Raw genomic sequence first — 13,876 nt, 5'->3', positions numbered from 1 at the left:
AAATTCTTGAGTACCCCCGATGAAACAGGAACAATAAACATTAAGTAATGGAAAGATTTACAGAATTGATCATGCTTCTTGCTTAAAACATTCCAAAATAAGTAATCTAAATATTATTCCATAGTGCAAAGACACATCTGTCAAAAATAAAAGTCGAAACAAATATGACAATCATGTTTATTCATATCCTTGTAGTTAGCATTTTGTAAATCCTTCTCTGGCAGGGATTATGCTGACACTCCCTGTAGGGTGCTATTAGATTCTGCGTGCTGATTTGGAGATAAGCCTTGGATCACTGTAATGCTGAAATGTCCATTTTCAGCCAAGATTGAGATCCTTGGCAGAAAGAAGCAGGTGTCTGGCCAAAATATCCTGGTACTTGTTTCAAGTTCAGGAATTACCAGATCTTGACAAAGGCTCCAGGACCCACCGTTGTAATAAAACAACCCAAACCATAACATATCCCCCATAATATCTTATAGTGAGTATAAGTGTTTTCTCAACATTTTCTTCCTCCTTTTTTACATCAGACCTAGGACTGATGATCACATCTAAAAAATTCCATTTGTATTTGATCTGACCATTAAACACCGTTTCAATTCCCATTCAACTGATTGTTGGCAAGTTTGAGTTGCTCCTTTACCAGAGGTTTCTACCTTGCAACCCAGCTATGCATTCCACGTTAGTGGACTTAGGACACTTTCTATGCTGAAGATGTCTGTGTGCATTGGAGATCTCCAACTGCTGCCTTTGGATTTAGCACTTGTTTCATAGCCCATGCCATGGAGCAACAAGCAATAGTCCTATTCCTTATGGGGTATCCTAATAATGAGCACTTCGGTAGAAAGTGGTAGACGCAGCTTTTTGTCGATTCTTTCATTGTCATTCCCAAGTTGTGGAGATGACCGTTTGCCTGTGGTCTTGAAAGACATCCTCGACATTAACCATGGTGATGCATGCTACTACTGCATGTTTTCTGTGGAACTGTCAGAGGCCGGTATAACATTTTATAAATTCAATTATTGATAACATATATGGTTTTGCTGTGTGCCATGCGATTATGGATTACAGTGCAACTACTGCAATGCACAACTCATTCAGCAATATAATGGTTTTTGTTCCTTTTTCCAACAGCGGTGTGAATGAATCTGGCTTAGTAAGGGCTTCAAAAATAAACAATCCAGATGGATCTTTAAACATAGAAAACAACTGGCACTAATCCAGAAAGGATCAACTGTTATTTTTAATGGAGAGGAGTGAAAACCAATTGATACAAAGCTGAAGTGACAGTAAATGTAGAAAGCAAAGCTTCTGGGAACAGTGATTGTTCAGGTAGAAAAAAAAAGCATTGAAAACAAAAGGATGCTTTTGAAAAGTCCTCAAAGGAGAGAAATGGAATCACCTTCCTAAGAAAGCACTGTGGCAATTGGTACGCCTCTCACACAGCTAAATCCACTATCATTTTATTTTTTTCCCCCCCAAGAAGATAGAAAACCCTCCTCAAATGCAGCTGGATAATGACATTAAGGTACAGTAACACCCCCTGAAGAAGGCTTTATTTATGTGGTTATAAAAATAATCCGCTCTTGCTGTGAGGCCAGTTTCCTCCTGACAGCTTAGGCTCTTGCTACATAGCACTCACCACTGGGAGTCGTCCATGCACCCTGTACAAGTTAATGAGCACAGTGATGTCCCAGGGGCGCAGGGTAAGGGGATGGATCTGCTTGCCTCCATTCTCAATATCCTTCTTGTTACCGTCCTCAACTCCTACCGCTGTCCATCCCGAGCTGGAGGATGTGGAGAGAGACAGCACAGGACTCGAGAGCACTTCTTCAAAATCGGTGTACATGTCATCTTCCCCAAAATAATTCTCCTGAAGAAGAAAAACGGGGAACATCAATTCAGTGAACATGGAAAAACAAGCTGCCGTCTCAAAAGGAGCATGAATGGACTGCGGAGCATCAGGATTTCAGAGAAGGCGAGCAACGGAACAGCGTTTGCCATGCAGCACTGCAAAACTGTTAAAACAATATGTCAATACCCTGCTGCTGGAGACGCTTCTCTGAAACAAACAAGTAAAGGTTTATTCCATGGTGAAAGGAAACAACGTTTTGGCTTTTTTTTTTGGTGTTTCTTTTCAGCATGGAATAAACCTTTACTTGTTCCTCTGCAGCCTACGCATGCTCACACAGCTTCCTACTTGAACTTCTTTCAAACTAGTTTCAAATGCAGGTGTATACGAGTTCTTTCCAAAAATGTGCTATACTGTACCATTGACATTTTGCACTTGTGGAAATTTTAAATATTGTGCCTCCAGAAGTACTGAGACAATGAAGCCTAAATCGGAATTTTCTCCATTTACTAATAATAATACATTTTCATTAAAAAAAAACACGACTGGTAAATAGATGTTTTACTTTGTTATTAGTAATGTAAATGCAGCTCTGCTTTCTTGGGTCAATTACAGAACTTGAGAGTGCTGAATCACTTTACTTTGAAAGAGTGAAAGCACTGGGACAATTGGCTAAGAGATAATTAGGAACTCATAAAAGAATTATGAGAATCCTATCAAATCGGTCTCACTTTGACTTCATTATTTGGACCCCATATTTGACAATTTAGCATCAAAACCAAAGACTTCTTTTAAGGAAAAGACAATGTCAATTAGAAGTGTATCACAGAAAAAAGAAATACTTGAAGAAAGATACAACGGGTATGAGTACCAAATCAGTCAAGATAATCATTTGCAGATAACGATGAAAAAATCAGAGCTATGAAGCAAAACTCTAAAACAAATGTCAGTGAAATCACCAACAACCTCCATAATGTAGGGGTATCAAAATCCACAGTACACAGAAGACTGAGACAGCAGAATTTCAAAGGCTAAGCCACACGATGTAAACCTTTCATCAACACCAAAAACAGAAATCCCAAATTAGGATTTGCTCAGAAGTACAAAGATGACCCAGGAGAATTCTGAAACAAAGTTTTATGTAAAAGTTAAAGTGATGGAAAGGTTAAAGTGTGGAGAAAAAACGGTCTGCAGATGTTCCAAAGAACAGTACCTCATTCGTGAAGCATTCTAAAATTAATGTAATGGCCTGGGTATGCATTTCTTCCTTTGAAAATGGTACACTTGTATTTATAGATGAAGTATGTAATGACAGCAGCAGCAGAATAAATTCTTAATTTTACTAAATTATTTTGCTAACCTATATGGAAGACAATGTTATTGTCATAAAGGGATATGCAAACAACTAGCTTTTTCACTCTTTAATTTACTTAATGTGAATGTGTCCTAATACTGATGGTTACCTGAAATCAAAGTACGTTTTTTGTTCTTAAGTGATCAAGTGTATGCATGGAATCAAAATTAAAAATTAAACATTATATTGCAAATATAATGTCACAATTACAAATACAAAAATGCTTAACTGTAAAGCAAAGAAGAACATTTTTTAACTTTGCTGTTCCAACACTTTTAGAGACAACTGTAAATCTCTTTTCCTAAAAATAAATAAAAATAACTTGTCTAATAATTAGCAAAATCATTCAGATAGCTCTTAAGCAAATACCATAAGTCTAATTTAACGACCTTGGCCATTATCCAATATTAAAACAGGGTGTCACCAATACCAATAAAATACAGGAACATGGGTATTAACTAGAATTATTTGTTCTTATGCATCTAAACATACATCTAGTTGAAGATTAAGAAATGGGGTTGCAGAATCCTTTGTACACATACACAGGGCGTTTCGAAGGATGTTATTCTACACGGCACCCTGCCCCCCCAAGCATGAGAGAAGAACATATAAGGAGGACTGGATCTAACTGTAACAGATACCTTCAGGTATGCACAAATTCTCTCATTGTGGCAGTCAGCTGTAAAGAGGTCTGTAATTGCAGCTGGCCTACCACTAGAGGTCACTACACAGCCTCTACAATGCTTGTAGATAGCTACAGTGGGAGTTAATTTGTTAATTATTAATTATCAAAGGGTGTAGGAATACACATTCTCTCATGGTTGTAATTAGCTCTTGACTTATATATAAAGCGCATGCACAGTGATAGTACTCTTAGATGTATTTTTTAAATGCCCCTGTGTTAGTTTTTTTGTCCTGAAAAGGCCTCAAATAAAGAATCCCAAACAGTTTTGAGTGTCATCGCATGACTATTACAGTGAGATGTGTTAGAAAACACAAATACATCTGTATTATGTATTTTTGACATCTGCTGTATACATATTGACCAATGTCATCAACAATCACTCAGGAGGATGGAGTTCATGATCTATAGTTTTCAGGATTCCCACCATGAAGATGTCTTGTATTAATATACTGCACTGTATCAACACCTTCCTTGAAATGAGTAGGGGTGTAACTCCAATGTCCTGGCAAAATTTCCCCCTGATCTTTACCAATCATGGCCTCCTAATAATCCTCATCTATGAATTGGCTTCATTACTCTGCTCTCCTCCCCACTGATAGCTGATGTATGGCGAGCGCACTTTGGCTGCAGTTGCATCAAGTGTAAGGATATATTAAATATTATTGAAAGACTAAGCCCCCAAAAAATTACTAAACACCAGCCTTTCTGCAAGAAACATACCAGTTGCAGATATATATGTTAGTGGGTTGTCAGAACTTATGAAAACAAAGCATAAAAGAATTAAATGTGAATGCAAAACAAAATTGGTAGAATTCCTCATATATAACCATCTCAAGACTACAGTTCTTGTCCGTGTCTCTAAAAGAAGAGTTCTCAAAGTCTATTACTCCATACCTTTATCGACACAAGAGCTTTCAACATGGGCCCATAGAGAGTTATCTGCGAGTCTGGCGACAGCTCCATCTCCACGTGCAGTCTGTCAGGCGGCAGCTCCGAGGGGTCTACAGGAGGTCTGCTAGACTGGACAGGAGACGCCGCCGCACGTTCTGGAGGTTTCTGTGATGGTCTGAGGACGGACAGCATGGACTCCTCCATTTCTGACACTGGGTAAAGAAATACTACATGAAAAACCAAAGACTGATAATCGATAGGTGAAAGTTCTATCTGTATGAGAACACTTGTAGTTTTCTTTAATTTAGACATTAATTTGAGAACGACAAGGTTAGTGTAGGAACTCCAAACAAACAAGCACAAACATTCCAGTAAAAATGAACGAAAAAACTATGGAGCATTACTTGTAGAAGGCTCCACAGCCAAACCCGTTTCTTTTAATTTTCTCACATTTCTACATGGATTTAGCCTGCACTAATTATAACCTCTACACAAGCTTGCAGCTGTTGAGTCTAAAACAAAAATAACTAAACTAATAAAAACTTTGTCACCGTATTTAGTAAAGACTTTTCTAAAAGAAAATAAGGTTTGGGCAGCAGTGGTTAAGGTTCTGAGTTGTGTACCATGAAGGATTTGGGTTCAAATCCCAAATTAGATATTGCTGTGGTACCTTTGTTCCGGTAAATACTGTGCAATGGCTCTAAATGCAAGTCACTTTGCTTAAAGGTGACCAAACAACCAAACAAATCAGTAATTATCAATGGTTTTTACCATATAGTCTTCCATCTAAAAAGCTAAAGAACATAAAGGATTAACAAAATGAACAATTCATAATAGCATGGGATCTATAAATGCAAATGTAGATGATCTTGGATGTCTTCTCTGTAGTTGATGGATCTTCACTATTCATTACAAAACACAAATGGGGCTCAAAATACTCACAGGATTGCTTTAATTGTTCGTCGGCCTTCTGAGGATAAATAGGATGCCAAGTGTAGTCAATCGTGAGCATAAAATTTGGAACACTCCAGCAGTCAACCCAGCCAGCTCTAAACATTCAAAGACATCCACCACAACTGTCAGCATTTCATCTGTGTTTCAGTTTTCATCACTTTTACTCACAGTAGCAGAAATCCATCACATAGGGGAAAAGAAAAGGCCTCTCTCCCTAGTTACTGTGGATGCTCATACATAGTTTAACACAACTGGGGTGTCTTTTTCATATTAGTTTGGCTTTTATGGCACTCCATTATCTATGAAAGTTAAGGCTTTTTGGCAATACAGCAGCAATTAGACCAAAGCAGAAAGTTAAAGGTAAATCAAAGGAAACAACCGTGGCCGACATACACTTTGGCCCTTCAAACCGGTCATGTTTGCACACTATACCAAAAAAGGAGGATTGGCAAGCCACTGTCGAAACATTAGATTACAATAAGATTTAGACATTCAAGACTGGGAGAGCACTGGCTCATCCTGGTTAATGGAGATAAGAACAGCGCATTGTTTTGGGTAGAAAAAACAAATGATAAATACAAAACGGGGACCACTTATTATAGAAGAAGGCATATTTGAAAAAGACTTGGGTGTTTATGTTTAAACATTGCTTATTATCCTCTAGAGTCTAGACACTGAGTGCAATAAAAAAGGCAAAAAATAAAAAGTGTAGAATTGAAATCAATGGATGTTATGTATAATGCACTAGCAAAGCCTCATTTAGAATACTGGGTACAATTAAGGTCATTTACATAAAAAGATATTGGAATCAGCTGGACCTTTTCAATACTGAACAGAGAAAACCACAAGGGGACCCGAAACAAATACACACTAAACCCAGAGGCCTTCAGAAAGACGAACGAGAGGACAAGTGAAAAACCATTTGGAAGTGCATTTGAACTAAGAAGAGGAAGAACTTCTTCTCCCAGTGGATTGTGGGAGTATGGAACAGGCTGGCCAGCCATGTCGTTGAAGTCAGTATCTTGACTTTTTTCAAGAATTAGATCCTTTGATCAATTACCTACTAACCACCAAACAGGTAAGATGTAGAGTGAGTAGCCTCCTCTTATTCGTAACCTTACTTGTATTCCAACCAAACTGCAGTCAGCGATACTCACTCAGACTGGGTAATGTTTCTCCAACGTGGTTTCCCTGGTTTCGCCCCGTGCTGGCTCTCAGAAGAAATGCAGGCCTCTGGAGGGATTTTGTTTGGCTGGTAATCTTTCACCAGGGTAAGGAGGGAGTATCTGCTTGGGTGACATTCTGGCAGTGATAACTGGAGATCGGTATCTTCTGCCTAGTATGAAATACGTGTGGTAAATGTACAAAGCAGTGCAAGTAGAATTAACAACAACAACAATAAATCACTGAGCAAAATGTTGTAAATGATTCCAACTACTTACATGGTCTCTAACTTTGGAAAGGAAACCTCATGCTGATTGCCCATACCACACATACTGAATTTAGCAGCAATAATAATCTGGGCAAGTGAATTAAACAGTGTTTCTCTATTACAATAGGCAAAGAAGCATGGAAACATGAGAATAATAATAACACCATTAAAGGATATTTGGACAAACGTCATAAATAAGAATATCAAATACAAATGCAATTGCAACATTTAAAAAATAAACCTAAAGCAAACATACAAACGTGTTCTCTTCTCTACTACGTCAAATATCAACTTGCTTGAAAAGAGGGTATAGGCTACTTACTCTCAAAGAGAACTTGGTGTTGCAAGTAGTTGGAACAAACTCATTAAAAGGCAAAGTGAAATCAATATTGAGGGTTTCTCCACAGGCAGCAAGATAAACTATAAAACAAAAAGAACATAATTGTTAATTTTGTAATGGTCATATTTCCTGCAAAGAGAGAACAAGAGGGTCATTCAGAGTAAAAATAAATCTCAACTCCCAATTCTGAGCACATTAATATAGGACAGCAGACAAGTAATGAAACTCTGACTTTACCATGTTACATACCGTTTTCAACAAACTACACATGAAAGAAAACTCATAAAAGCTTGCCCACAGCTCACATTAACAACTGCTGGAAACCATGTGAAAGGGGGTAAAACAAAAATTCAAACTTCAAACTAAAATGAATTTGATTACAAGAAACAAAAGTTACATTTTAATGACCACTGTTACATGAGGCTTAGACTCTAGAGTTATGGCATAAAAGACATTCAACTTCTACAGCTCAGGCAAAACCAGGATAATTTTCTTAGGATAATCTATCCTAAACTTCTTGTTCCACCACAGTGAGGTACTCCATTAAGGACACAACTGGTGGTCCACAATCATCTTCACAACTTGTCCTACTTGTTCTTCCAACAGAGGGAAGCACTAAATTCAGGGCACTAAAAAATGTCCAGTTTTGATTAACTTAAAAAATTAGGAAAAATTTAGATTAGGGAAAAAATGGAATCCTTTTATTCATATCAAGATTATATACTGCTTAATCTTGCGCCATTCATTTCAATAATGTAGTCACACACCTGCACAATTATTCCCCAACCTCCAGGGGTTTACAAAAAGGAAACAAAAGCACATGTAAACTCATCAACAAGACTATTTTAGAGTTTCAATGCATTGTTTCTGTAGTTAATTTCAGTGCATATTAAATAGCTGCTAACGATTTTTGCATTATATCAAACGCCTAATGATATCTAATGCCTTTATGCAGTGAATAAACCAATCTGTTAACATGCTGAAGCACATTTCCCAAGCAGACCAGTGTAAAACAGATTAGTTTATTTCATTTTAATTTAATAATGGTGGGAAATAAATTTCCAGCATCCCTTCCACTCCCAATCCCAGGACACCATCTGCAATCGTTTAGAAACGTAAATGCTTTTGAAAATGAATCGCCTTATTTGCATGGATTTAGGTTTCTGGAACATGTTATTAAGGAGGCAGTTTTTAGATATCCTGAGCAAAAATTAGCTCAACAAATATAAGCATATTAAATATAAGCAAGTGAAGAGTTGTTACGAAGAGTGAAGAGTTGTTACGTAACAAGTAACAACCTGAGGGATATGCATCATTACCACCTAATGACTGATACCACAGGTTCCAGTCATACACCAAGCAAGTCTGGTATTAACACATCTTGATGAAGGGCATAACAACAGTTTCTTCTCCAGTGGCCTTCCAATGGACAAGAATCATCATCATCATCATCAGCAGCTGATTAAAAGATTGTTCTGGTCTGAGCTCAAAATAGAATTTAATTTTTTATCTTCAAAGGAGACTGAATATAGTTTATGCTTTCTGAAGTGCCATTTTGTTTTGTACATAATTCAGGCAATTAGCAACAAGAAAGCTGTTCTTTTCAGGACCAACAGCTTGCCATCATTATGAGACAAGATGTACTCACCTAAGTGTCCTGTGTGAGCAGCTGTAAAAGAGCTCTATAGCACAGATCTGTTGTGCTAACACTGACTTACCATTTTCTTGCTGCTTGGTAGAGCAATCGATCCAGTTGTGCTGATTTGCTGCCCAGATCATTTCAAAGTGATAGAACATAACTTTGAACTTCCAGGAGTATGGCACAAAGGAGTAGATGTCAGGTGCACTATCACTCGCCCAGTCCTGTATCAGGTCTTCAAAGACAGGAACAAACACTCAATCAGAATAAAACCTCAAAAAACAAAATTGATAACTATGATTCATTTTATTTATCTCATGTTCACATATCACATATTGAAATAAATTCCACAATGAAAAGCATGTTATTCTTATTTTTTTACTTTTCAACATGGAATTAACCTCTACCTTTTCCTCAGCTGTGTGCTCACCAAGACAGTTCTCACTTTTTTCAAACTAAATACACCACCCTGTGCAACTTCTCAAAACGTTTCAAGCAACTCTTGATTTTCAGTGTTGTGCAAAGATTGAAATCCCAGGATGTTTTCTGCTTTTGTCCTTTCAAAAGCCCTTTTTTTTTTACACACCTTGTAAATGAATGAGTGATTACACAGAGCTTCCATTACCCAATAAAACACCTGTCAGAGTGTCAAAATAAAGCCTGAACCTGACCTGAAGTTTGACTGGCAGCAAAATGTTTGCCATAGGAAGCCTGAAACAATGACACTGTAAGGAGACTGCCCCATGAGACTAAGAACAGCCCAAAGGCAACAGTATTCAAACTAGTGAGTAATTGGGATAGCAGGGAGGGTAGCCACCTGTGGTATTTTTACTGCTTTGTTCTCAATTGCAAAATCTAAGATGTAGAACAGAGCCCGTCGGATTATTCCATGTCTGTTATACTGTACATTTCCCACTGCCCCCTTCTCCTGTAGTTATAATTTTTTTTTTACTAGGATTTCTACACTTACACTGATTGGCTGTGCTTTTCTGAAAGCATGAAGTTGTCATTTAAACCATATCTGAAGATACAAATGGTATCTTCATTGGTATATTTTTATGAAATTCTTCAGGCATTATAATGGCATGACCAAAGCACTGGCTTTTTCAAGACTGATGAATAGCAACGACTGCTAGTTTGCTCCTTCGGCAAGAAAATATTTCTATAGCCTTTAAAATTATTTTCAGGGGTTCTACAAGGAACAAATGCTAACTCAAACTAATAAGGAGCAAAACAGAAGTAACCACGGAAATCAACTGTAAGACCTCTCTCTAATTTGGAAAGTACTGGCATGATGACAACGGAGTCATTAAAGGATAGTGTTTTGTCTAAAGTCACCATTGAGAGTTTGAGGAGCAGCAAATTTTAAGCCAATGTTAAATTAATAAATTTATTATTTCAATTGTGTCCTGTCACAAGACTAAATGAATGCAAAGATTCCCATCTTCTACCAAACCAAAATGAACCCTCATTGTAAAAATTTAAGGAGGAAATTAAAGTTTTTAATGAACGTGGTAACCATAGGGACATGCTCTAAATGCGACGTCTGTTCCAGGAAATGAATTTTTCAATTTCATAATTAAAAAAAATCTATTAACGTATCATCAGCCAAAGCCAATGTACCTTTTGAGCTGGTGATTTATTTTTATGCAGCCCCCTACAGATTAAAGACTATTTAATTTAGTAGGTGACTGATCCACCGGGAAGCTTCAAGAAAAAATAACAAGACTACAGTTACAGTATGAATACTAACATGGGCAGGACCTTCTAGATTACACTAATGCTCAAAACTAAAGGTACTGTCTGTCCCTTTTCTAAAGGAATAGTATTCACTTTGCACTTTCGTCTTTAGTTTTTTCATTGCTGTAAATCAAAGAAAGAATGAATTAATTTAATTCAGAAATGCTTTTATAACCACCACAGTCCCTTTCAGCAAATCACAGGGGTTCAAGTAGAAATATTGACAGAAAGAGGCTGCAGACCTTGTTTCAAAGGTGTAAATGACGATGAGACAAAGTACAAAAAATTGCACTGTAGGGACCTAATTAAGAACATAAGAAACGTTGCAAAGAAGAGGCCATTTCTTGAAAGAAGCCAGGGTATTGGCTTCAACAACATAGCAGGACAAATGGACTTTAATGACAGAACACTGAACACCCACAGGGTAATAATAAACCACCACAGACCATAATTTGACGATGTCCGGGATTAGAGCACAGGTGCAAGGCAAAAACACTGAACTCTATCCAGGACCCAGTGAGGATTCCTCACTGGAACTATGCTCAATATTGAACCTGTTAAATTTCTTTATGTATTTAAATACACAAACAGAATTAAAATGCTATTTAGGGACTGTAGGTGACAGAAAGAAACTTGAAACTGTACCCTTGTGAAAGAAAAAGCACTAGACAAAACCTGGCTGAAAACCCTAAAAGATCCCAAATATTGCTATGCATTAGAATGCAAAGACTCTGTGAAAACCAATAAACATAATATCATCGATGTAAAGGAGACATACAGACACTGTGAAGACAAAGAAAGGCAACTACATCAAAACACAAATATAGGATTAAAGAGCATTATGTTGTTTTTACACTACAGTAAATCTAGGCCACACAGAGGGCTGGCCTCGCCAATTGTTTCTTATGCCAAGTGGATTAAATTTTAAAAATGAACACTTTTAGGGATAAGTGCCCCCCAAAAAACCAACCTGTTAATGTGCCACACACAAACACATGTGGGTAGGGGTGAGGATTTGGCTGGGCATACTGAGAATTAAGATCAATTCTAAAGACTGAAGGTTAGTTTACTGTCCATACCAAATTAAAAAATAAATACTAGAAAGAGAACGACAGATGCAGTGATGCTCATCAACACTGATGGCCTGTTTAGAATAACAGAAAAAGCTCACTATTCTTAACATTATGCAGCTAATTAATATCCACAGCTCCAATGAAAGCTTTGTAAAGCAATGAAATAAATGTAGAGGCTACCTGCATAATTAAATGCTGGCTGAAACTTTTGAATATCAAAGTTCATAATTAAATATGGGCCTGTTAAAAGATAAGAGCCATGATACTGAAGTTCATCTCCAAATAACCCAAGATGACAACACATGGAAAATTTGGAAGATTTAATTTCAGACCAAGTATTACACACTTTTATTTGTTAACCACTCTAATGTGTGAGAAGGGCAGGAGAGCCAAGCAAAATGTACTCTTGTGCCACACTCTGGTAGGGCTTTTTAAAAATTAAAATATTTCCCTCATTAAAAAAAACTATGATAAAGAAGAAAACATGTAGACAAAGATCATAATACTGGTGAAATATCTGTACCATCTCCTCACATAAAAGTGACTCATTCAATATGGAACATCTTTAACAAGATTTGAGCAAATGTACAGTACGTGCTAGAGATCAATACTGCAAAACAATGACTCTCCATCTTAGAATAATGACTTCATGATAATATATAATAAACAACAGTCAGAGACAGGATCTTTTTTCTTCTAATCCACTAGAATTTAAACCGATTCCATATACAGTATACATGACCTACCTGTGAAAAAGTTTTTCTGAGCATAGATGAAATGATACGTTGCTTTATAGACCTCAATTTCACACTGCCAGGCCTGAGGCATGTTCCAGATTCTTGGATAGCTGGCATTAACGTGAAACTGCAGACAAAATCAGATGAAAAGGTCAAGGTAAACCTAAAATAAAACGGAGACCTGATTTCTAAAGATCAACACGGTACAGGGATGAAAATAGTTAATTTTGCAGCTTAAACCAAATTAAGGGAAACTGAAAACTGTAGAAGGTGCCAAGGGAAATCAAAAAGGTTTATACAAAAATCAAGACTGGGCAAAATCTAACAGTCGACTTGTGATGTAGCACTCTGCATGTCTGCATGCTACTTTTCAGTCATACTGTCTGATTGCTAGTGGCTAAATCAAAGGCTCTCATCCAATTCTTCTTGAAAGAAGTCAGCGTATCAGCTTCAACAACATGGCTGGGTAGTTTGTCCCATACTCCCATAACACTTTGTGTAAAGAAGGGCCTCTTGAACATTTTGAGTTTTAAAGGCACTTCCAGTACCTTGTACAGGTTTCATTTTTAATAGTTATTTATTTAAATAATAGTTTAATAGTTATTGTTATTTAAAAACAAATGGTACAAACATTAAAACAAGCAGACAGCTCAATTTAAGAGCTTGAGGAGCCAAATTAACAATGTTCAGATGGAGTGAAAACCAAAAGATGCAGGAGTACTCCATATCCAGGAGTGGGAAACTATTGTATTGTGTACAATTTTCAGACACCATGATATAAAAAAATGCTGCTCTGGAATCAGTCCTGAAAAGACCAACCAGTTACATTCACAGGCTCAAAGAAAAGTCCTCTAGTGGCAGGCTAAAAGAACTTAAGTTTCTTTAGTCTCCAACAGAGAGGACTGTGAAGGTGCCTAATTCAAGTACCTCAAAATCATCAAGGCACGGACAATGCTCACCAATTCTATGAACTTCATCAAAATCAACAGTAAAACACTGTTGATGTCTGTCGAGGACAGAGTTGAAAACTGCGAGTAAGAGCTTTAAGTACAGAACAGGAGGCATTTCTTTACACAAAGGCTTGTGGGAAATCTGGAACAAGCTCCTCAGTCATGCAATTGATTCCCAAACACACTGCTACAGCTGGATACGATACTTGGATCGATTATCTACTGCCAA

General features: G+C 37.2%; 1 protein-coding gene across 12 annotated transcripts in view; it reads right to left on the bottom strand.

Annotated features, from left to right (window-relative positions):
* bltp1 (bridge-like lipid transfer protein family member 1) overlaps positions 1-13,876 on the bottom strand; it is a 121,433-nt gene that overhangs the window by 80,660 nt on the left and 26,897 nt on the right. For all 12 annotated transcript variants that reach the window (XM_088917992.1, XM_088917993.1, XM_088917996.1 and 9 more), the window contains exons 14-20: positions 12,707-12,824; positions 9,227-9,382; positions 7,491-7,588; positions 6,894-7,072; positions 5,725-5,831; positions 4,786-4,994; positions 1,643-1,873 (exon numbers count right to left, since the gene is read on the bottom strand). In XM_088917992.1, coding sequence (XP_088774118.1) covers positions 1,643-1,873; positions 4,786-4,994; positions 5,725-5,831; positions 6,894-7,072; positions 7,491-7,588; positions 9,227-9,382; positions 12,707-12,824 — 1,098 coding nt within the window. The remainder of the gene's footprint in view (positions 1-1,642; positions 1,874-4,785; positions 4,995-5,724; positions 5,832-6,893; positions 7,073-7,490; positions 7,589-9,226; positions 9,383-12,706; positions 12,825-13,876) is intronic.

The sequence above is a fragment of the Atractosteus spatula genome, chromosome 1, assembly GCF_055471065.1.
Source record: "Atractosteus spatula isolate fAtrSpa1 chromosome 1, fAtrSpa1.hap1, whole genome shotgun sequence".
NCBI lineage: Eukaryota > Metazoa > Chordata > Actinopteri > Semionotiformes > Lepisosteidae > Atractosteus > Atractosteus spatula.
Note: the sequence above shows the minus strand (reverse complement) of the source record. Positions and strands in the feature narration are given on the sequence as shown.